Source organism: Poecilia mexicana, unplaced genomic scaffold, assembly GCF_051168715.1.
Source record: "Poecilia mexicana isolate PSO_F unplaced genomic scaffold, ASM5116871v1 scaffold_6, whole genome shotgun sequence".
Taxonomy (NCBI): Eukaryota; Metazoa; Chordata; class Actinopteri; order Cyprinodontiformes; family Poeciliidae; genus Poecilia; species Poecilia mexicana.
This window is the reverse complement of record NW_028263375.1, coordinates 12023366-12047149: the sequence shown is the minus strand read 5'-3', so window position 1 is coordinate 12047149 and position 23784 is coordinate 12023366. Positions and strand designations below refer to the sequence as shown.

General features: G+C 39.5%; 1 protein-coding gene across 3 annotated transcripts; it reads right to left on the bottom strand.

Moving 5' to 3' along the window:
* Positions 1 to 52: 52 nt before the first annotated feature.
* LOC106919765 (cysteine repeat modular protein 2) lies at positions 53 to 23775 on the bottom strand. Of its 3 annotated transcripts, XM_014990332.2 has the most exons (16): positions 23324 to 23774; positions 20684 to 20887; positions 20543 to 20611; positions 20354 to 20393; positions 16584 to 16729; positions 15055 to 15249; positions 12349 to 12435; positions 12041 to 12239; positions 11735 to 11958; positions 11410 to 11652; positions 10512 to 10757; positions 3097 to 3292; positions 2536 to 2741; positions 2261 to 2361; positions 993 to 1164; positions 53 to 887 (listed from the first exon to the last, which is right to left on the bottom strand). In XM_014990332.2, the coding sequence occupies exons 1-16, from the start codon at positions 23736 to 23738 to the stop codon at positions 517 to 519; spliced, it is 3114 nt and encodes a 1037-aa protein (XP_014845818.2). In that variant the 5' UTR covers positions 23739 to 23774; the 3' UTR covers positions 53 to 516. The 3 variants fall into 3 exon arrangements, with proteins under 3 accessions (XP_014845818.2, XP_087862384.1, XP_087862385.1); XM_088006258.1 differs by having other exon boundaries at positions 20543 to 20887; positions 23324 to 23775; XM_088006259.1 differs by lacking the exons at positions 20354 to 20393; positions 23324 to 23774 and having other exon boundaries at positions 20684 to 20862.
* Between the last annotated feature and the right edge of the window lie 9 nt (positions 23776 to 23784).

The following is a 23784-nucleotide window of genomic DNA, read 5'->3' as shown; positions in this document are numbered from 1 at the left end:
GGAATTATTCTACAACATAAAATTTCTGTGATTTAAAAAAAATAAAATAAAATTAGAACATGTACAAGTTTGGATTTATTTGGGATTTTTGCCTCATGTACACAGTGCAGAAACTTTTACATGCACACACACTAAATTTTCTTTAAATGACCCTCAGCAGGTTGGACTTTTACCAAACCTTTTTTACACCATTACCAAGCTTCTGGCACAGACTACAACAAGCATCATGACAGTATATGTAAATATTTGTGGGAGTGTAAGAGATTATCTGCGGTGTAGAGAAATTCCATCACAAATTCAAACTTGTGCATGCAGCTCTTGTTTTAAAAATTATTTCAACTTTAAACAAAAATCATGTTCAAATAATCATTAAAAGCCTCAAATTAACACTATGATTACATGTAAACATCTGTAAATACATCTCCATGTCTTTCTAAACATAAACTAAACTACTCTTTTAAACCAAACTTTACAGTTACAATCAGTCAGCGACCGTACGCCGTGGCATGGACGCATCTAAGACTGATTTCCGATGACATCTTGGTCTGCGTCTGTGTCCTGCTCAAGGATGAAGCTGTAGCGTCTATAAACCGATCCGCCTCGGCTGGTGTAAACCACATCTACCTCGTCGCCGCTGTCGGGCTCGGGCACGCCGTGTGGCATGTTGATGCCGCCGCTCCCACTCAGTCTCTCATAGCTTTGGCTCCAGCAAAGCCTCCTCCTGGCATGTGCCTTGACCAAGGCGAAGACCGCCAGGGCCAGACCGGCTGCCAGCAGCAGGGCAACGGGCAGAGCAGCTGAGGTGTGCTTCAAAGCCCGCGAGGACATATTTGTGTCCAACCCCTTGTGATCTCCAGTCCTGGACAGAGGAGCCTCCACACAAAGAGCTAGGGAAGAGAAAAAAAAGATAACACTTATACTGTTTTTTTTTGTTTTTTTTTTCCCCCACATCAAAACAATCCTGAAATGCTTTGGGTGGCTGGCATGTTTACCTGAGCGAGTGTCACAAACACAGCAGTTGGTGTGATTCCCTGGAGCCTGACAGCAGCGGGAGCAACGGTTCTCTACAGCATGGAGGGCGAAGTCTGCGTGACAGGTCAGACAGTGGTCAGGTCTGGGGCCGACGCAGTGCCTGCAGGAGCCGTCGCAAAGCTCACAGGTTTCCTACCAAACAGCAGCACCCGTCATTGCACAGCACATGATACACAGAGCAACACACTGAAAGGAGAGCAGAGTGGCTCAATAACTACTAGTCACTTCTTTCGTTACCCTTAAACATTTCCATCTTTTGTCATATAAATGCCAAAAACCTTTTGGGGTTTGATCAAAACCCTTCCAGTTTAACTGTGTATGTTTTAGATTTTGATCCAGCTGGAAAAGGAAAGTCTTTCCCCAGTCGTAAGTGTTTACAGTCTCTTAAATGATTTCCTCCAGGAATGCTGTGTGCATTAGAGCGCCATCTATCTTCTTATCAACTCTGACCAGCTTCCCTGTCCCAAAAAGCCACAAAGAAGAGAAGCATCCCCACAGCATGATGCTGCCACCGTGACATTTTAGAGCAGGGGATGGTTTATGTTTCGGACACACAAAAAATCTCCCATGCAGGCCAGAAATACTTGTTGGCCTCGTCACATAAGAGCACCTTCATGCACATGACATGTATAACTTACACACCTTATAACTTCTTTTCTTCGATAATAACTTAGTGCTTCATATTTTTCCATAAAGAACATATTTATAGAAGGCACGACTAAAAGTTGAGCTGTCAGCAGAGTCGGCTTCAGCTGTGGATCTCGGTTGCTTCTTTGGTGATTTTCAGAACTCAAGATTCTTTTTCATAACCAAACTCTGTTGTTCCAGAGTTGATCTTCAGGGTGATGCTTACAAACCTTCACAGAATATCTGTATTTATATTAACATTTAACTACATATGAAAAAAAAAAAAAAAAGCAAAACAATATGTTGTTTCCTTTCATAAATATTCACTACTTTGTCTTGGTTTATCACATTAAATGCCAATAAAATAAAATGACGACCGTGGTTGTAAGCTGATAAATAACAATACTTTTGCAAGAAACTGTAGATTTACTTTACAGTAATGTTATTTATTTATTTATTTTTTAATCCTACAGATTCATGCTTGTAATTTTGTCTCTCCCACCAACCAAAATTTGAACAAGACAGCTTTTCCTGTTCAGGAAGAAACGTAATATTAAGCAGCCTTACAGAGCACTTCTGACCATTGTAAAGGTGAGCTCACCATTTCTGAAAAGTACTGCCCCTCTTCACAGCGTGGGTAGCAGACACTGTCCTTCAGAGTGCTACCCCAGTCGCACGTCAGGCAGCCTTGAGGCGAGGAGTCTGAAATCACGTGTACACTGTATAACTAATCTGAAAATCTTATGCAAATGGAGGAAAATTTCCTTACACACATTGACATATTATAAAGACAAACTCGATTCGACAATACGGCTTATTGTTCACTCGAACGGGAACAAAAGAAAAAAAAAATGCTACAGCTGGAAATGTCTGTACCTGTGCAGGTCTGACAGCTGGTATGGCACTGTTTGCAGAGGTCATTGACCTGATAGAAGCGGTGCGGGCAGCGTTCGACGCACAGCTTGGTGCCTTGCAGCTCCAGGAGGGGAGGGAGACAGGCCCGGCAGGACTCCGGCCCCGGCCCTGTGCACAACTCGCAGGACGGGTCACATTTTTGGCAGCGAGAGCCCTGTTTGTAATACCTGAAGAAACACATAAATGATAAATGGATAATTTGATTTAAAAAAAAAAATACAAAAAAAAAAACACTATTCATCAAAAAGTAATTAGATACGTGTCAGATTATATGTGCAACAGAGAATCAGATGAATTAGGATCGATTTGGCTCCATATGCAGGAGCATGTAGCTTACCACCATCAGTGTGAAGCGCTCTCTAGTCGTCTAGACTGGATAAAGTGCTATACAAGTACAAGCCACTCAGTCAAATTACATTCTAAGAATCTGACTTCCAAATCAGACACAAGCTGCGATATTTGGATCACAGCCTTTCAGTGCAGACTGAAAAAAAACAATCAGGTCGAGCTTCAGTTTTGTACCCGGTGGGGCAGTGGAGGACGCAGAGCTGGAAGAGCCGCAGGTATCCCACAGAGCAGGTCAGGCAGTCTCGAGGCGACGCCCCAGTGCAGCTGGAGCAAACATGGTCACAAGGCAAGCAGAATCCCAGCTCCTGTCCGTCAGCTTCCTGCCTTGTGGAGTACGTAGCAGCAGGACATTCATCCACACAGCTGCTGTCTGGAGGAGAAAATAAAGAACGGTGAATACCAGCTCATATGGAATCATTTCCATATGTTCTCTGCTACTCAGCTCTCAGCTTCATTGTGTAATTTAAAAACAGGATTCAGCATCAATTGCTCATCTTTCCAACCCTTTAAAATACCGAAAAATATATTGTTCTTATCCTTGACTCCGATAGAAATTTAGAAGAAAAAAAAACGTCAATAAAAATAAATAAAACTGTACAGTAGATACACAGTGGTGTACAAAAGTTATCGCATTTGTACACCACTGCTCTCCCACTAATCTGAGACCAACTCTCCCTCTCCTGATTTCCTCCCAACCTCATTTCTCCATCCTGATGGTCTAGCCAAATTCATTTCTAATAAACTCATTGGAAGGTATTTTACTTTCATAAATTATGTTCTTGGGCCGTGTCTCCACAGTGTTTCCCTTGGTTAGTATAGTCAGGAAGAATCCATTAAGATCTCAACAAATTAGAATATCAGCACAAAAGAAATGTATTTTTGTAATGTAATTCAATACATGATTATATTATGTGCCACATTATGCACAGTGGTGTATTTCAAGCATTCATTTCTAGTAATTTTGATAATTCTGGCTACCAGCCAGTAATAGTCTGAAGTTAATTCATATCTCTGTAAAGGTAGATCTGAAGTGTTCAAAAGTTTCCTGGCAGATAGCTGTGATGCTGACAGACCAACGCCAGCAGATGACCGCTTCGCAAATCATCACTGACCAAATGAAATGCAAATTAAATTTCATCTGAAAAGGGTTCTGTGTTCCACTGAGCAACACTCAAGTCGTTTTTCTTCTCGCTCCAGGTAAGATGCTTTTGTCGTCTCTGGAGTGGTTGTCACAATCACGAACCCCAGCTCCAGTCCACACCTAGTGAATATTCCCCAAACTCTCAAATGGACTTTGCTGCACAATCCTCTCAAAGGCCTGCGACAAACTGGCGAACTGTCCAGGGTGTACCCCGCCTCTCGCCCGAAACGTTAACTGGAGATAGGCACCAGCAACCCTCCTGATCCCACTAAGGGTGTAAAGAAAATGAATGGATGGATGGATGGATGGATGGATGGATGGATGGATGGATGGATGGATGGATGGATGGATGGATGGATGGATGGATGGATGGATGGATGGATGGATGGATGGATGGATCCTCTTAAGGCTGGTGCTTGTGTATCTTCTGTCTACACACTTTGTCCTTCCACTCAATTTTTTATTTATATTGTGGGATACAGCACACTGTGACCACAGGGCTTCTTAATTACTGTACTTGACAAGTTAAGTAGAAGAAAAGGTTCAGTATAACAGCATGTTGTTATTAAGCCAAATGCAGAACCTGAGTGTGAAAAACTTAAACATATCCTTGCAGCTATTGTAGACCCATCAAATGTAAACAGAAGCTAAATTCTTCAGAAATAGCAAGCATGCCATTTCAAAGTATTTGCTGTGTAAAGAACTTGTTCATTTGACAAGTGTTATAGGCTGAGTTGGTTGGTTGGTTCAACCGAAAATTAAATAAAGGACATCCTCCCAGGACGGCAACTCTGAGAAGGACCTTAAACAGAATAGTAGCCACGGCTGCCCTGCCCAGTCTGACAGAAGTTATCACAATCACGAACCCCAGCTCCAGTCCACACCTGGCAAATATTCCCCAAACTCTCAAATGGACTGTGCTGCACAATCCTCTTAAGGCTGGTATTTGTGTATCTTCTGTCTACACACTTTGTCCTTCCACTCAATTTTTTATTCATATTGTGGGATACAGCACACTGTGACCAGGGCTTCTTTGGTAATTACTGTACTTGACAACTGCCAAGTTAGCAATCTTCCCCATGATTCTCCCAGACCTAGAATAACCTTCCTGCATTAAAAATCCTTCATTTTCAGTCTTATGTAATTTGATTTTTTTTTTTCAGGGTTCTGAATTTATAATGAGGAATCATGCATGGTTAAAAAAAAGAAAACATTACAAAACCAAGTCATCTTTTAAAGTTAAGTAGAAAAAAACTATCAGTATAACAGCATGTTGTTATTAAGCCAAATGCAGAACCTGAGTGTGAAAAACTTAAACATATCCTTGCAGCTATTGTAGATCTGTCAAATGTAAACAGAAGCTAAGTTCTTCAGAAATAGCAAGCATGCCATTTCAAAGTATTTGCTGTGTAAAGAACTTGTTCATTTGACAAGTGGTATAGGCTGAGTTGGTTGGTTGGTTCAACCGAAAATTAAATAAAGGACATCCTCCCAAGACGGCAGCAACGTTGGAGCTGAAGATTTGTATCTGGTTTCTACGTAAGCGTATTGTTGTCACAGAAAATAAAACATTTTTGAAGACCGTCACATTGTAACGTGACAATCTTAAAGCACAAATGTTATAATACATTGTGCAAACGTGACAATTATCTTGAATAAACTGGATAATAATATTGTATAAATGTAATATTTTCATCCAGATGGTGTCTTTTCAGTGCTTTTATCGCAGAGTCAAGAGTAGTATAATGAGTCATTTACAAGTCTTGCTCAAGTTTTACTTCATTCTTGGTTTAAAACATGGAGAGATGCTGATACTGCTGCACATTGTGGATGAAATTATTGTTAGTATGCAAACTCTGAGAAGGACCTTAAACAGAATAGTAGCCACAGCTGCCCTGCCCAGTCTGACAGAAGTTATCACAATCACGAACCCCAGCTCCAGTCCACACCTCGTAAATATTCCCCAAACTCTCAAATGGACTGTGCTGCACAATCCTCTTAAGGCTGGTACTTGTGTATCTTCTGTCTACACACTTTGTCCTTCCACTCAATTTTTTATTTATATTGTAGGATACAGCACACTGTGACCACAGGGCTTCTTTGGTAATTACTGTACTTGACAACTGCCAAGTTAGCAATCTTCCCCATGATTCTCCCAGACCTAGAATAACCTTCCTGCATTAAAAATCCTTCATTTTCAGTCTTATGTAATTTGATTTTTTTTTTTCAGGGTTCTGAATTTATAATGAGGAATCATGCATGGTTAAAAAAAAGAAAACATTACAAAACCAAGTCATCTTTTAAAGTTAAGTAGAAAAAAACTATCAGTATAACAGCATGTTGTTATTAAGCCAAATGCAGAACCTGAGTGTGAAAAACTTAAACATATCCTTGCAGCTATTGTAGATCTGTCAAATGTAAACAGAAGCTAAGTTCTTCAGAAATAGCAAGCATGCCATTTCAAAGTATTTGCTGTGTAAAGAACTTGTTCATTTGACAAGTGGTATAGGCTGAGTTGGTTGGTTGGTTCAACCGAAAATTAAATAAGGACATCCTCCCAAGACGGCAGCAACGTTGGAGCTGAAGTTTAGTATCTGGTTTCTACGTAAGCGTATTGTTGTCACAGGAGATAAAATATTTTTGAAGACCGTCACATTGTAACGTGACCATTTTAAAGCACAAATGTTATAATACATTGTGCAAACGTGACAATTATCTTGAATAAACTTGATAATAATATTGTATAAATGTAATATTTTCATCCAAGTGGTGTCTTTTCAGTGCTTTTATCGCAGAGTCAAGAGTAGTATAATGAGTCATTTACAAGTCTTGCTCAAGTTTTACTTCATTCTTGGTTTAAAACATGGAGAGATGCTGATACTGCTGCACATTGTGGATGAAATTATTGTTAGTATGCAAACTCTGAGAAGGACCTTAAACAGAATAGTAGCCACAGCTGCCCTGCCCAGTCTGACAGAAGTTATCACAATCACGAACCCCAGCTCCAGTCCACACCTCGTAAATATTCCCCAAACTCTCAAATGGACTGTGCTGCACAATCCTCTTAAGGCTGGTACTTGTGTATCTTCTGTCTACACACTTTGTCCTTCCACTCAATTTTTTATTTATATTGTAGGATACAGCACACTGTGACCACAGGGCTTCTTTGGTAATTACTGTACTTGACAACTGCCAAGTTAGCAATCTTCCCCATGATTCTCCCAGACCTAGAATAACCTTCCTGCATTAAAAATCCTTCATTTTCAGTCTTATGTAATTTGATTTTTTTTTTTCAGGGTTCTGAATTTATAATGAGGAATCATGCATGGTTAAAAAAAAGAAAACATTACAAAACCAAGTCATCTTTTAAAGTTAAGTAGAAAAAAACTATCAGTATAACAGCATGTTGTTATTAAGCCAAATGCAGAACCTGAGTGTGAAAAACTTAAACATATCCTTGCAGCTATTGTAGATCTGTCAAATGTAAACAGAAGCTAAGTTCTTCAGAAATAGCAAGCATGCCATTTCAAAGTATTTGCTGTGTAAAGAACTTGTTCATTTGACAAGTGGTATAGGCTGAGTTGGTTGGTTGGTTCAACCGAAAATTAAATAAAGGACATCCTCCCAAGACGGCAGCAACGTTGGAGCTGAAGATTTGTATCTGGTTTCTACGTAAGCGTATTGTTGTCACAGAAAATAAAACATTTTTGAAGACCGTCACATTGTAACGTGACAATCTTAAAGCACAAATGTTATAATACATTGTGCAAACGTGACAATTATCTTGAATAAACTGGATAATAATATTGTATAAATGTAATATTTTCATCCAGATGGTGTCTTTTCAGTGCTTTTATCGCAGAGTCAAGAGTAGTATAATGAGTCATTTACAAGTCTTGCTCAAGTTTTACTTCATTCTTGGTTTAAAACATGGAGAGATGCTGATACTGCTGCACATTGTGGATGAAATTATTGTTAGTATGCAAACTCTGAGAAGGACCTTAAACAGAATAGTAGCCACAGCTGCCCTGCCCAGTCTGACAGAAGTTATCACAATCACGAACCCCAGCTCCAGTCCACACCTCGTAAATATTCCCCAAACTCTCAAATGGACTGTGCTGCACAATCCTCTTAAGGCTGGTACTTGTGTATCTTCTGTCTACACACTTTGTCCTTCCACTCAATTTTTTATTTATATTGTAGGATACAGCACACTGTGACCACAGGGCTTCTTTGGTAATTACTGTACTTGACAACTGCCAAGTTAGCAATCTTCCCCATGATTCTCCCAGACCTAGAATAACCTTCCTGCATTAAAAATCCTTCATTTTCAGTCTTATGTAATTTGATTTTTTTTTTTCAGGGTTCTGAATTTATAATGAGGAATCATGCATGGTTAAAAAAAAGAAAACATTACAAAACCAAGTCATCTTTTAAAGTTAAGTAGAAAAAAACTATCAGTATAACAGCATGTTGTTATTAAGCCAAATGCAGAACCTGAGTGTGAAAAACTTAAACATATCCTTGCAGCTATTGTAGATCTGTCAAATGTAAACAGAAGCTAAGTTCTTCAGAAATAGCAAGCATGCCATTTCAAAGTATTTGCTGTGTAAAGAACTTGTTCATTTGACAAGTGGTATAGGCTGAGTTGGTTGGTTGGTTCAACCGAAAATTAAATAAGGACATCCTCCCAAGACGGCAGCAACGTTGGAGCTGAAGTTTAGTATCTGGTTTCTACGTAAGCGTATTGTTGTCACAGGAGATAAAATATTTTTGAAGACCGTCACATTGTAACGTGACCATTTTAAAGCACAAATGTTATAATACATTGTGCAAACGTGACAATTATCTTGAATAAACTTGATAATAATATTGTATAAATGTAATATTTTCATCCAAGTGGTGTCTTTTCAGTGCTTTTATCGCAGAGTCAAGAGTAGTATAATGAGTCATTTACAAGTCTTGCTCAAGTTTTACTTCATTCTTGGTTTAAAACATGGAGAGATGCTGATACTGCTGCACATTGTGGATGAAATTATTGTTAGTATGCAAACTCTGAGAAGGACCTTAAACAGAATAGTAGCCACAGCTGCCCTGCCCAGTCTGACAGAAGTTATCACAATCACGAACCCCAGCTCCAGTCCACACCTCGTAAATATTCCCCAAACTCTCAAATGGACTGTGCTGCACAATCCTCTTAAGGCTGGTACTTGTGTATCTTCTGTCTACACACTTTGTCCTTCCACTCAATTTTTTATTTATATTGTAGGATACAGCACACTGTGACCACAGGGCTTCTTTGGTAATTACTGTACTTGACAACTGCCAAGTTAGCAATCTTCCCCATGATTCTCCCAGACCTAGAATAACCTTCCTGCATTAAAAATCCTTCATTTTCAGTCTTATGTAATTTGATTTTTTTTTTTCAGGGTTCTGAATTTATAATGAGGAATCATGCATGGTTAAAAAAAAGAAAACATTACAAAACCAAGTCATCTTTTAAAGTTAAGTAGAAAAAAACTATCAGTATAACAGCATGTTGTTATTAAGCCAAATGCAGAACCTGAGTGTGAAAAACTTAAACATATCCTTGCAGCTATTGTAGATCTGTCAAATGTAAACAGAAGCTAAGTTCTTCAGAAATAGCAAGCATGCCATTTCAAAGTATTTGCTGTGTAAAGAACTTGTTCATTTGACAAGTGGTATAGGCTGAGTTGGTTGGTTGGTTCAACCGAAAATTAAATAAGGACATCCTCCCAAGACGGCAGCAACGTTGGAGCTGAAGTTTAGTATCTGGTTTCTACGTAAGCGTATTGTTGTCACAGGAGATAAAATATTTTTGAAGACCGTCACATTGTAACGTGACCATTTTAAAGCACAAATGTTATAATACATTGTGCAAACGTGACAATTATCTTGAATAAACTTGATAATAATATTGTATAAATGTAATATTTTCATCCAAGTGGTGTCTTTTCAGTGCTTTTATCGCAGAGTCAAGAGTAGTATAATGAGTCATTTACAAGTCTTGCTCAAGTTTTACTTCATTCTTGGTTTAAAACATGGAGAGATGCTGATACTGCTGCACATTGTGGATGAAATTATTGTTAGTATGCAAACTCTGAGAAGGATCTGTCATGCCAGCTGGCACCACCAGGCCCTCTGACCACCAGCAAGGCAAGGTGGGCGAAAAAGGACACAACAACAGAGCGGGGTTCAAACCAGCAACCTGCTGATTGCAGGGCAAACCCCTACCACCATTACCACCATTACCCCAAGTACCATAACTCAAAATTAATCAGAACCCTACAAACCCATTAGATTACCATCTGGACTATTGGAACAATATTTATCTCAGTGTATCTAAATGTAGTAACCTCAACTGACTTGAAGTAATCAGTTACTTCTCATTCCTTAGAGAATCTCAGCATTGGTGGGAAACACTCACTATGAAGGTATCTGGGGACGGCACAGGTCAGACATTCATCACTGCCGGGGCCCTGGCAGGAGTAACAGTGCTTGTGGCAGCCCATGCAAGTGAACTGGTTGTCGTGGAGGTACGTTCTCGTCGGGCACGTCTCGTCTCCTGTGACGCCGCACAGTAAGGTGCCGGGATCCAGAACCAGTCCCCTCTCGCACTGGGTGCACTGGTTTGGGTCTGGACCACTGCAGCTCATACACGTCTGGTGGCACTCTGCAGATACGCAGCCGAGTTAGTGTGCACTGGTGAAATATCATCACTGCTTTTACATAAGAAAGAGGAAGTGAAGACCTTTGTGGCTTAACTGTAAGAGCTTATTGTTATATGACCTTCTATAAGCTACAATCTATTTCTTACTGGTATTACAGTTACTTTTGGTATTTGATTAGGGAAAAAATGTTTAATCAAAAAGAACATGCTAGGAATTGTGGACTGGATAAAAAGTATTTTTTCTGCTTAAACAAGTTGTAGAAAAAGTCCATCTGAGTAATCCTGTCTTTTCTCTCTCCTCTTATTTTGTAATATACGATACAACATAATATTGGAATGTTGTCAAATATAGTAGTTATTCTAAAAAGTCATACATGATGTGTGAAAAAAAAAATACATTTTTCAGAGTTAAATTTGTAAAAATTTAAACCGAGTAATGCATTTGTTTTATCCCCTGGATAATTTATCAACCACCTTTCTCTGCAGTGATAGTTTTTCAAATGTTCCCTGTTACTTTTAGCAAATTAGCTCTAGTCAGTCAGATGGGATGGAGACTGAAAGAGAAAATCAATTTTCATGTCTTGCTTTAGATTCTGAATCAGATTTTAGTTTGAACCACTATCACCAGATCATGAAACTGAGTTTGGAAGCTTACCCTGGCACTCCTCAGCTGACGTCTCATAGTAGGTACCCTCAGGGCAGTCTTTGAGACATGAACCTTTATAGAGCTTGGGACTGAAGGTTGAGCAGGTCTCACAGTCGTCCGGCAGCGGTCCAGAACAGCTGCCACAGGTAGGGTGGCACTGAGTGCACAGGCCCTCCTCCATGTCCTCGTAATAACCCATGGGACAGCTGGCCTTGCACACACCGTTTAGCATCAAGTAGAGGAACGTGCATTCTGTGAGATGGAGACGAGGTGAAAATCAGAACTGCACAAGATTTCGCTTTGGCAATAACCTAGAGCAGATCTGATAACTCACTGAAACAGGTTCTGTCATCGGAGCAGACATCACAGTGGGGAGGACAGCGTCTGCAGGTGCCGTCGTCTGCTGGGTACGCCCGCAGTGAACAGTTCAGTCTGCATGTGCCGCTCTCCAGGTAGTGGCCATCAGGGCAGGAGAGACACTGAGACTTTTTCTCATCGCAAGTCAGGCAGGAGCTATCACAGGCCTCACATGAACCGTCCGGAGTCTCAAACAAACCCCTGAATGTAAAGAAAGGTAGACATTTGACAGCACATGTAGAGGAAGCAACAGCTCATCTGTACTATTCAACATACTGCTTACTCTGGGCAATTTGACCAACACCGGCCTTGGTGCAGGAAGAATGTGTTGCTGCCTTTTGGGCAGCTGATGCAATTATCACTGGTGTCCACGCAGTCCTCGCAGTTTGGCGAGCAGTCTTCGCACAGCCGGGTGGCAGGGTTCGCATAAGAGCCTGACGGACACTGTTCTACACAAGAACTCTCCAGGTCCAAGAAATACCCTGACAAATTACACAAACGTAAACATGAAGTGTAAAAATGTGCACGTTTGCAGCGTTCCAATCATGTTCCAACCCACAGTCAGTGGTTGTGAACAGTTAATATTCGCACCTTGGAAACAGGAGGAACAATCCAGCGCCTGTGGGCCGAAGCAGGTTTTACAGGATGGGTCGCACGAGTGGCAACCACCAAATTTCCCTGAAAATTAAACACATGTAAAAGAAAGAAAAAAAAAGTGCCAAACGTTTGAGTTTTTCCGACCAGTAGAGGGCAACATAGCCTGCTAAAAACGGAGGGTGTTTTCCGAGCACAACTGATGAGAAAGTGCATGAGACCCACAACAAATGATGTGCTGAAGAATAAGAAATGCATCAAATTCATGAATATTTGCAGGAAACCTTTTCCTGAAACACACGACATCTAACAGTGGTACCTCTGGCTCTTACATGCTTTTGTTTCTCTCTCTGTGTATTTTGTTATTTTACCTGTAGCATTTGTATGGCATTTGCATAGATATACTTGTGTGTTATGGTGCATTCATTTGCCCCCTTGTTCTCTGTATTTTATATATAAATATATCAATCCCCCCCAAAAAAGGATCAAATGATATTTTGACGTAAGGAGAAAAAAAGGCAATAATTCTTGAACAACGATTAATTAAAGTTAAATCAAATTCCATATTTTGCTTGCAAAACAGACGCTGACTGGAGATGGTTTTACAACTTAATTGGAGTCTAGTTTCACCCAGACAGAATCAATGGACACATTTATGATGGCACACACCGTTTGGAGACCTTTTGAAAGGTTTTCTGTTTGTGTTGAAAGCAAAGATTTTGGGAAAGAAAGGAGAACATTTTCCACAGGATTCAGAGTAATAAAAGCACAGTGGAAAGGTCTGGAGCAGACTTCCCGGAGGTGTCTAATTGGTGATGAAGGGCCTCGGCCTGACAGGTTTCACAAGAACCTTTGCAGAAAAGCAATTATCACTGTAGCTCGGGTCTAATCAGGCTTTTATAATGCGCACAGAAGCCATTCCTCATGAAAAGGCACATGACGTCCTGCTGGCAGTAATAGGGCTGCAAAACCATGAGAGGCAAAGTCATCTGAACTGATTGAACAAAGACTAAACTGTCTGTGCTAACATTTGAATCGAACAACATTTTAAGCAGCATCACATTTAGAGCTTCTTGTTAAATTACAAATTCTTCTCAAAGTTTTCATATTTAGCTGCATTATAACCACAAGCTTTGATGTGTTTTTTTTTTTTTCTGATATTTTATATGATGGACAAACATAAAAGTAGTATGCAATTGTGCAGTAAATTGTAAGAAATAAAAATCGGAAAAGAGTGGTTACCATTTCGATGATGAAGTGGCTTCAGAAGTCCTCTAATTTGGAAACAGAGTTTACCTTTATGGAGTTTAATTTCAGTATGAACTTTAATGCCAACCGAAGGACAAAGAAATTTGTTTTTACTCACAGATCAATCAAGAATATAAGATGTTATCTTTGTGATCTACGCTCGGTTTTGTGCTGACGTGCTAACTGGCTGTTCTGTTACTTTGCTCGCTCAGCCTCACTTTATTACTGGGAATCCCGTACAGATCGCTGGCATATAAAGTTACCCAATTCGAAAATGTCAAGCACTTGCTGTTATTCAATATAAATAAGAATAAAGATCCACTGTAGATTAAAATGTCATTTACAGAGCTGGTTCCCATCCAACAAATGACAAATGCAGGCTACAACGAGTGCGCAAGAATTTAGACAGTTAGCTAAAAGAACTGTGCAATACATTTTTAAACTGATGCAATGTTCTGGCTGTAACATGTATAATATATTGATGTTTATGAACGCAATAGACACTTGTATTTTTATTGTTGGCATGAAGGGTTATCTGCTGTTTTGGCTTTCCCTTATTTCCAAGCCGGGAGGAAAATCTGGGAAGGTTGCATAACACTTGAAACTACAGTAGCGTTCACCTTCCAGGAAACCACTTCGAAGTTTGTGGCAAGACGTGAAAATTGTTATTCATAGACATTCTTCATCCAGTCTGACTGGATGTATCTGAGATGTCAGCAGACCTTTACATATCCTGTGTGTTGCCCAGCCCATGTGTAACCTCTTCCATCAGCGGTGCCGTATCTTCCAGCCCGAGGCTGAGGCGGGGACACTTCTGACTTTATTCAGAAAATAGAATGCTGGTAGAATATGTCAAAATACTAAAAACTCCAGCTGGACATTTGTACCTCTTAATTTAAAATGGCTAAAGATTAGGAATTGTTTACCAACACATTAAATGAAAATAGAAAAAGAGTACAAACTGTACATGAAAAGACATTTCAATTAGAAATTTGAGCACATGCACCAGTCAGTAATTTAGTTAATCATATTCTACACACGCTGATTTCCTTTGAAAGTCAAGATTTGGCTGCGTTAGATATTTGTCATTAGTTATGTCAAAGGCTATTTTTTTGATAATTAATGAAACTCTTTTGCAATCGTCAACACAAAGAAACGTACCAATAGGGCACACTGGTTGGTACAAGGTCAGAGCCAAAACTGATAAACTATTGACCTTGTGTTCTCTCCTTGTTTCACAAACTCTCCTGATTTACAACACGGATGGTCCTGATTTATTTTTTTAGCAGCAATGAGCGGAATGTGATGGTGAAGCACCTTGATTACTGCATCCTTCTAATGCTACTTAACAACCCTCATCATCAAATCTGGACTCAAGCCTTTTTTTTTTTTTTCCTTCAGCAAGTCAGCTTACTTTCATCATTAGCCAAATTAAATTAAGTTTTTTCTACTTACCATCAAAATACTGGCCAAGTGGGCAGTTAACCTGGGGACACTGTCCGTGCAGAGGCAGATTCCCACTCAGACAGAGGTCACAGTCTGTGGAATGAGGCCCATGACAGGTCTGGCATGAGCTGTGGCAAAGCTGACAGCGCCACCCACTGGAGTCACTGAAGGTTTGCGATGGACACTGTTTTATGCACTCCTCTCCTGAAACAGCAAAGGATAAAGTGACTTTATTGCAATAATAAAGTTCCTAAGCTAACTAAAGATAAATAGTGCCTATGATACGATATATGAACACTTTGAAACTCAACTGCTTAAATATAAATAATGTCAGTCATGTAGAAATTTGAGCAAGTATTTGCTACCTTTGGAGTTTTTCTGTTTGTTACTTTTTTGTCCCTTATTTAGACGTCGCCAAGCAATTTTTTTTTCAGACAAAAATGAACACAGTAAGTAATTAAGGTAGTTTTTAATTATTAAGAAATCTAAAAAAAATTCAAAATCAACCTAAACAACAAAAAACAGCAGTGTCCTTCCCAGCAGGACTGTTCCTTCAGTTTTTTTCTTGTTAGAAACTTTTATTTTTCCATTTTGCGCTTGCTATGCTATCTTGCAGATAAATTAGACTGGCTCCCAACAAGCTTAACAAGCATAACAAAAAAACATTTCAATAAATCATGTCTTTAATAATGATTGAAAAACAGATAACATATTATGGTTTAATAACAGATTAAAATGTATGATTTAAAATATTATAAGATTCCTTTTTTTTTTTTCCCCTCATCTTTGCTCCAGCTTTCTGAGGCCCCTCTGGTTCCCTCTGGTGGTCCCTGAGGGAGTTGTGGCCCTCACTTTGAAAAACACTGATCTAAAACATTTAGCTGTGATACTAAGCAAAACAGAAGAAATCTGTAAGAGTGTCACTAGTTTTTCACAGTACTGTAGTTCCTCTTAGAAAAAAGAAAAAGCAACAATTTAAATTTCTTATTTGCTTCTTCAGAGTTGCTTTCTCTCCAAATTCCACCGGACATACAACCACAACCGCCATCTTAAGGCTGAACCTTGTGGTTACACATAACAAAATGATATATTCCAAATTATATATTCCAAAGGACACCCAGTTGTCCAATTGAACAAAGTGACAGAACACTTGCTCATCTTTATTAATATTAAACCTTTTTTTTTTCCTCCTCGTTCTTTCTGCAGTCTCAAAGCTTATTGCTGATAGAGAACAGCGCAATGCTAATTCATTCTTTGCATAAACCATACATTTGCATATCTTTTTTTCCCCCAGATTTGCTGACACTCACCTGATTTGCAAACCAAATGAAGACTCAGGAGTGCCATTATTTGTTTATAATAAGGATAAATGCTCAGAGACACAAACTAAACCAAGCTTTTTTTTCAATAATAAGAACTGTCAGGATCTGTCAATTGCACTTCACTTTCATTGTTTTTAAAATAAAGGAGTGGAGGAAATATATATATATATATATATATATATATATATATATGTGTGTGTGTTTTTGCAGTTGTACCATTCAGGAAGTAACCCGGCTGGCAGGCGAGACAGCGGGTGTTGGTGCTGCAGTCCTCACATGGCGCTGGACAGGACAGACAGACTCCACCGACGTGGTCCTCGTAGGTGCTCTGAGGGCAGTGTCTGCGGCATTTCTGTCTGAAACTGTAAGGAATGGTTCACTCAAATACCACTAAAATGCCATTCCCAATATTCATTTGCATCCAATAGATTAAAAATCCATAATAATTAGAAAATTAATTGTCTCGCTCCAAGTATTCGTAATTGGTTAATGACCGTTTGACTTTTAGCTGTCATGCTTTTTAAACAAGATGAAGTTTCTTCTTCCTTTTTTTTTTTTTTTTTTTTTCTATTTTTTGCATTGGTGAAAGTGCAGGAAAAAAAAAAAAAGCAGGCCATGGAAAACAGCTGCTGTTTTCAAAGTGTTGAAGGTGACTGGTGTTGCAAGCGGCTACTGCACACTCAAATTTGAGACTAGATGAATTGGAAACCAGGGACCTGAACATGCCCTGTGTCAGTTCATGGCACACCTGCAGCTGCATTGTTGACTTCAATGCTCTGCTCCTTCAAAAGCTGCATTCACTCAAACAATAGTATGACAGCATAGAAAGAGGAGCTTTTTTTTTTCTTAAACAGAAAGTAAAAATGGTTTCTCATTCTGTTTTCTCAGAGCTTTAATCTTGTTTATTACGTTGCGATTTTAAGCTTAAAAATTGCAACGTAAATTTGCAATTTTTAAGCAAATTTAAATGAAACTTAGAAATATTTGCAAATAATTTAAAACTGGCTACAGCTAAGCACGGGCTGGTTTAAAAATGTAAATCAAGTCAATCCAATAGTTTGAAGTCCTTTTACTGGGATGTCATTGAACTTAGGGGAGTGCCTTATGTTTTCTTCAGCTATGAAGTAGAGAATAAGTCAGAACACCCCTCCCCCATCCGTCACTACACAGTCACAGTCTGGCTCTGGCAGAACAAAAGCTGTTACACTTTGGCCTTGCTTACAAAAAATTACAAATGTGATGGCTTGGGAATTATTTCCAGACACACACAAAAAAAAAACATTGGTAGTCTTGTGGAAACTAAAGGAGCAACACCCATCTGTTTTATAGAAATAGGGTTAGGTAGTACAATTCAAAATGTCAGAACAATTACAAGTTTACAATGTGTTTATCTGTAAAAATGCAAAAGGCGAGAAAGTATCATACTTTTTGAATTCAGACGATCCTTTTGATATTTTTTCTTTTTTTTTTTTTTTTTGCGTACGTGGAAGGATCATTATATCATTATAACTGTTGCTCTTCTATGTTAAGTAAAACTAATTAGCTCATATGCAGCCCATGCCTAAAAAGCTGCATATGACCTGGGGAATAATTACCCCCCAGCTTTTGTAAGAGAACCCCCTCTTGCTGCCTGTTTTGACAAGTTCCTCCACGACAGAATATGACCACTGACAGTCCAAGCTGCACTTCCAACTGTGTTGCTGTGGGTTCGGTGATAAGATGTGGTAGCTGTTTGAGGAAGAACAGCTGGAGACGCCACACCACATCCATCAGCTCACTCACAATAGCTGCAGATGGAGACCAAGGGTCTGTCTCAAAGCTAGGAGATGATGCTCTGCTTGAGAATCTGTGGGATGTTTAAGAAACCCTCTCTGCAAATATTAGCCTATGCATTCCAGGAGAGCACATTAGCACATTAGGTCTTTTACCGCATGATTTTGTTGCTAACTGGCGAAACTAGACTGTAGCCTGTGCATATTTTTTTTTTAAATAAAATTCCCAAAATGAGTGGTTTAAGCTATATTCCGAACGGAGAACAGCAATTTTCCAGTTTAGCTGCACTTTGTTGGCACCTTAGGGAGAAAGATAAATGCCAACAAATACCAAGCATCCATCATGCTGAGATTTTGTCCAACAGCAAGTGTTTTATTCAACAGTGACACAGGCCCCAGGGATTCATAGTTACACCAAAACTGTCCATCTTCAAAACCTTTAACATTTTTACTTTGCGGCTGAAAGCAGAAACTCAAATATCGCCAGCTCTTATAGCACCGGGAACTGTTGCAGTCCATCCCAGAGAGGTAGCTTTTTCACTTTATGATTGACTCATAGTTTATTGGGTTTCTTTTATTGGTTTGTGCTACTCGTGGTAGATGCAATAATAACTGTGGCTACAGGAATTGCTGAGATGCTCTGTCATTTTACATTTTTAAAGTCATTAGTCTGACTCAGCTACATGCACTGAGGAAGACTGAGTATCCCTGCAAACCTCTGAAAGGAGGTAAGTGGAGAGTTTCGCTTAAGACATAATCTCCTGTCATTCACAGAGGAAGTTGGTAAAGTCTGGTATTCATGTATTTGTTTCTCTGTGTTCCACTCCTCTTCTTCATAACATGCTCTGTTAGGTCTCTTCTAAGCTCAAACTGAGTTTCAGGTAACGGCTTGTGACTGAAAATGGAAGGTAACCTGACTCACATCATACCAGGAGGCCTAAACTCGGGGGAGAAGTACACAATTGGCGTTCTGTTCAAGCTCTTAAACCAGTTTTTCTCATTGGGTCTAAGTGATAAGTTGCTGTAAACAGAAATCCAGGTAAAATGTTCCTGTGATATAAAGAAGGCAACTCAACTGAAATGTTCAGAAAATGGTATGGAATGTTACCATTTACAGAGGCTAAGATTTTTATTTATTTTTTAAACAAAACAGTAAGATTTAAGAGTAAGAAGAAGTTGTTGGGTTTGAATCCAGTCAGCTCAGTTAGCTGCTCAGAGGAATTTACGAGTTTGCACATTCTCCTCATGCATGCATAGGTTCTCTCTGGTTACTTCAGTTTCCTTCAATTGTGGAAAAACACAAATATTAGGACAACTGTCCACTGTAAGCTACTGCTAGATGTATTTGTGTGCATTCATAATTGTTTTCCAGCGCTGGTTGCACTGAGCAAGACTGGCCACCTGCCCAAAATGTCCCCAGCCTCTCACCCACTGACTGCCCTCTTGTGATCCTGCCTGTCTTCAGTGGTCACTGTTGGGGTGAACCCTAGACATGTCACTAGTCCAACACAAAGCAACACGGAGACACACAGGACAAACAATCACAGATGCACACACTCACTCCCTCCTAGGAAAAATTCAGTGAGAGCAATTAAGTTGCCATGCATAGTTTTTGACAGTTGGAGGAAGAGTACTGACAGAGAACCTCTGTTTGTGGAGAACATGCAAATACCTCAGACAAGGATTCAAATCCAAAAAAAAAACATCTAGAAGGGAGAAAAAAAAATCTTGCCACGAGAGTAATTTCCATATTTATGGAAATTAAAAAAAAAATAAAAAAAAAAGATCTGGATTCAACACAAAGTACGCATGTTCCACTCACACTTTTTCAAACATTAAGCTGCAAAAAAAAAATAATAATAATTCACACACAATTTTCCTTTCATGCCCAGCTTTTGTGTTGATCCGCAATCACAAATTCTATTAAAATACATTAACGTCTGCAGTTGTCACATAAAAAAAAAAAAAAAAAAAAAAAAAAATTGAAAAAGACCAAGGAGCGTGATTACTTTTACAAGACACAGTGCACAAGACAAAAGAGTTTGAGAATTGCAATAATTCTTTCTTCATGATTAAAAGAAAAGCTCTGGGTATAAACTGGTGCAGCATTTCTGTTACAGGTTGTAATGTGTCTGACTTTTCTAACAGCAAACATGCGAGCGATGAAAATTCTACTTATTGAATGAAAACGCTGAAGGAAGATAAAAGACTCACAGAAAGTAACCTTGAACGCAGCTGCTGCAAATCTCAGGGTCTTCTCAGTACAAAGGAGAAAAGGGGATTAATTAGAATTCAGGAGAAGAGGCAAATGGCACTTTCCACCAAAATCATCACCTCTCGTGCAAGAATGCTTTTTACATGAGGGCTAAGAGAATGGGGCTCAAACAATGAAAGTCTGTTTACCTGTAGAACACGTTTTGCAGGCCATTGCACATTTGATGCACTCTCCTGTATCGGGGTCCAGCATCTGTCCTGAAACACACAAAACCAGCAACAATAAAGATCTTTCTATCAAGGCACACTGACTCCGCTTCACCTTTTTACCTGTGCCACACAGCGCTGGTTGGCAGACCCCATTCTGAAGTTTGTTGTGTTCCCGGCATTTGGCGCACAAATTGCCATCTGTGCAGAGTTCACAATTGGCTATGCAGGGCAGGCAGACATAGTGACCCCTGTCAGGGTAAAATCCCCTGGGGCAGTGCGTCCGACAGCGACCTTGGTGCAGGAAACGCTCCTGTCCGTCTTCATCTGTGGAGGAAGAGGGAGACGCTCAGCCTACAGCCTTGAAGCCGATATTGTGTTATTATTGCTATTAAAGATGCACAAATCATTATGTTTCTGACAATAAATGAGGGCATAAATGCAATTCAAGGTATAAAAGAAAGATGAACACAGCACAGCTGCTGCAGAGTTGTTCAGTATTTGTCACCGAAACAGATGGAAAGGCTCACCGAGCGAATCAGTTCGAATGATTAAGAACCAGGACGCTCAGGGAATCAATCAGATGAGTAATAAAAGGGGATAACAGCGGCAGGCAATGACTGCATCTCAAACGTATTGACCACAGCTAACAGATCGCTGCAGAGAGACTGATTGGTGATGCTTCAAATGAGAGTAATCAGGCTCAGAGCCTCATCCGGAGGCTTGTTATTGTTACAGTGGGGAAAATAAGTATTTTTGCACACCAATAATTTTATTTCAGTCAATATATTTTTTACGGTCCTATTGACATAAAATTCGCCACAGATGGCGGCACTCCAAATAATAGACCCAGAGATCGGAACCAAAACAAAAAATGTCCAATAAATCAAGTTTTGTGTTGTAGAATGGACAGGTAAAAGGAATAAGTATTGTACATGTGATGAAAAGAAGCCACAAGAAGGTATGGAACACCAATAAATAGCTAAGATCTGTCAGTAAATCTAACTTCTTATCAGTTCAAATTCACATTAGCTGCTTTAATCATGACGGACTATGAAAAGTCTCCTCTTTACGTCACAAGTGCATGGCATGATGGGTAAAACCACAGAGCTCTTTTTAGTCCTTCTCAACCTCATTGTTGCAAAATATAGTAGATGTATTGTTATAAACATGTTGTGTTCCCAAATATCTGGATGCTCTATTGAGAACCTAATCAATGAAGGGGAAAAAAAAAAAAAAAAAAAAAAAAAAAAAAACGGTTTCCTTTTAAACCACTCATGACCAAGTGTTTTTTTCTTTTTTTTTTTATAAGATGTTAGACTGCAGAATCAACCAACACCCAAAGGCAATGCAAAGAGCTCCAGAAAGATTTGAAATTAGCTGGCACTGTTTGATCATGAAAACAATAAGTAATGCCTTCAACTGCCCCGGCCATTAAGCAAAGAAAAAGTCCCTTAAAGCCTGTTTGAAATTTGCTGCAGACAACTTGGATAAATAGTGAAATGCTGGCAGAATCTGAGCCAAAGTATGTCATTAGATGTCACTGCACACCAGGAACAATGGCACCCCACATCACCCTGAAAGCCCCGTACCAGCAGAGAAATCTGGAGGTGGGACCATCATAGCTTTGAGCTATTTATCTACGTAGTACTGGTAGACTTAAGTAATTTAATAAGGGGATGGAACAGTTTATTGTCTTGATAGGATTTCTTTAACAAGCCAATGATTCCAAACACAGAGCCAATAAAACTGAAAAGAAAATAACGCTCCAAACATTGACCCTTTCAGCCTCTGAACATAAATTGTATGGGAAGAGCTGAACGTTGATGTGCATGGAAAAGGCCGTCCAACAGTTTCTGAGCAGGAACTGATGAAAATCTTGCCTGCACAATGCATCCGACAGACTACTCAGCTAAGGCAGGAGGTATCAAAAAAAAAAAAAAAGGTTTTCTCGTGAAGCACTGAATAATTTCAATTTAAATTTTTGTTCAGTAGTTATTTCTTGTGAAAATTACTTGTGGGTTGTGTGACTGGCATCTGGAGTGAATTTCACATCAGTAGCTTCTTCAGAAATATATTTATCAAGAGAAGTCCTGATGTGTTTAATGCTAATTTTTCACACTACATTGGTCCTGTGGCAGCACCTGTGGCAGCCATAATTGTTTTTTTTTTCATTCTCACTGTTTTCCTCATTAAAGACATGTTTTTAATAGACAGCCACAACAGTGTATTTTTCCCTCTTTGATTAACAAAGGCTCCATTATGAGATGATCAAATTACATTCTGAAAAGTAGACAGTGAAATGATCCCACCTACATTTATTTTGCCCCTCAGGTAGAAACATCAGCAACTTTTATGGTTTTTCTTTGAATGTTTAACAAGAGGGAAGGATAGACCATGTTCCTTCTCCAACACAAAGGACTTTAAAGCACTCAGCTTTGTTAACCATTAAATAGTGCCCCTTTGAAAAAAAAAAAGAAAGAAAAAGAACTAGGATTGTTGAACTTGGGTGGCATTTAGAGGACAAGAGACACAACAACGAACAAAAACTAGGGGGAAAAACACAATGGAAAGTCTACATTTCTTGATATATTGCGACTTTAAATAATGAGATCTTTATATAGGGTAAAGGTGACCCACATAGAAAAGTGGCTCTGGGGGAACTTAACAAGTTTAACCCTCATCTTTCATTTGACAAAGCTATCAATTTAACGCTGATTCCCAGTTCGGGTAATTTAAGAAAAAAAAAAATCGCTCACTCACAAACTCCACAGGTAGTGCAGTCAAACAGCTCGTGTCCGTCGCACTCGGAGCAGGTGGGATGACACAGGACGCACTGGTTTTTAAGCAGAAACTGGCCGCTCGGACAAGACGACGAGGGTTTACATCCAATAAATCCAACGCACAAAAAGAAGAAGAGGAAGAGGAAGATGAGCGCGGAGATGGAGCTCATGGCTGTGCTCGAGTACTTCGAGTGAAAGTGGGGGAAAGCGGCGAAGAGGGAGGTCTGAGAGAGACGCGATGTCCGCGCTGCAGGTGCGCTGGCTGTCTGATGGATGTGTGCGTGTGTGTGTGTGTGTGTGTGTGTGTGTGTGTGTGTGCGGCTACACAGAAATAACTTGCTGGACCAGTTGATAAGTGACGCATCAGGAGAATGAGAAGTGACCGTAGTGAGCATTTCATCAATGATCCTGAGAGAACGTCAATTTTAGAGCAAAGGACCT

What these genes read in the sequence shown, in the direction of transcription:
- LOC106919765 (XM_088006258.1), bottom strand. Translation starts at nt 23,738, where the DNA reads ATGCTCACTACGGTCACTTCTCATTCTCCTGATGCGTCACTTATCAAC. An exon ending in CGTCCCCAGATACCTTCATA is followed by an intron (nt 3,293 to 10,511) that starts GTGAGTGTTTCC and finishes TTTCTCCTCCAG; the next exon opens with ACAGCAGCTGTGTGGATGAA. An exon ending in TGTTTGTGACACTCGCTCAG is followed by an intron (nt 888 to 992) that starts GTAAACATGCCA and finishes TCTCTTCCCTAG; the next exon opens with CTCTTTGTGTGGAGGCTCCT.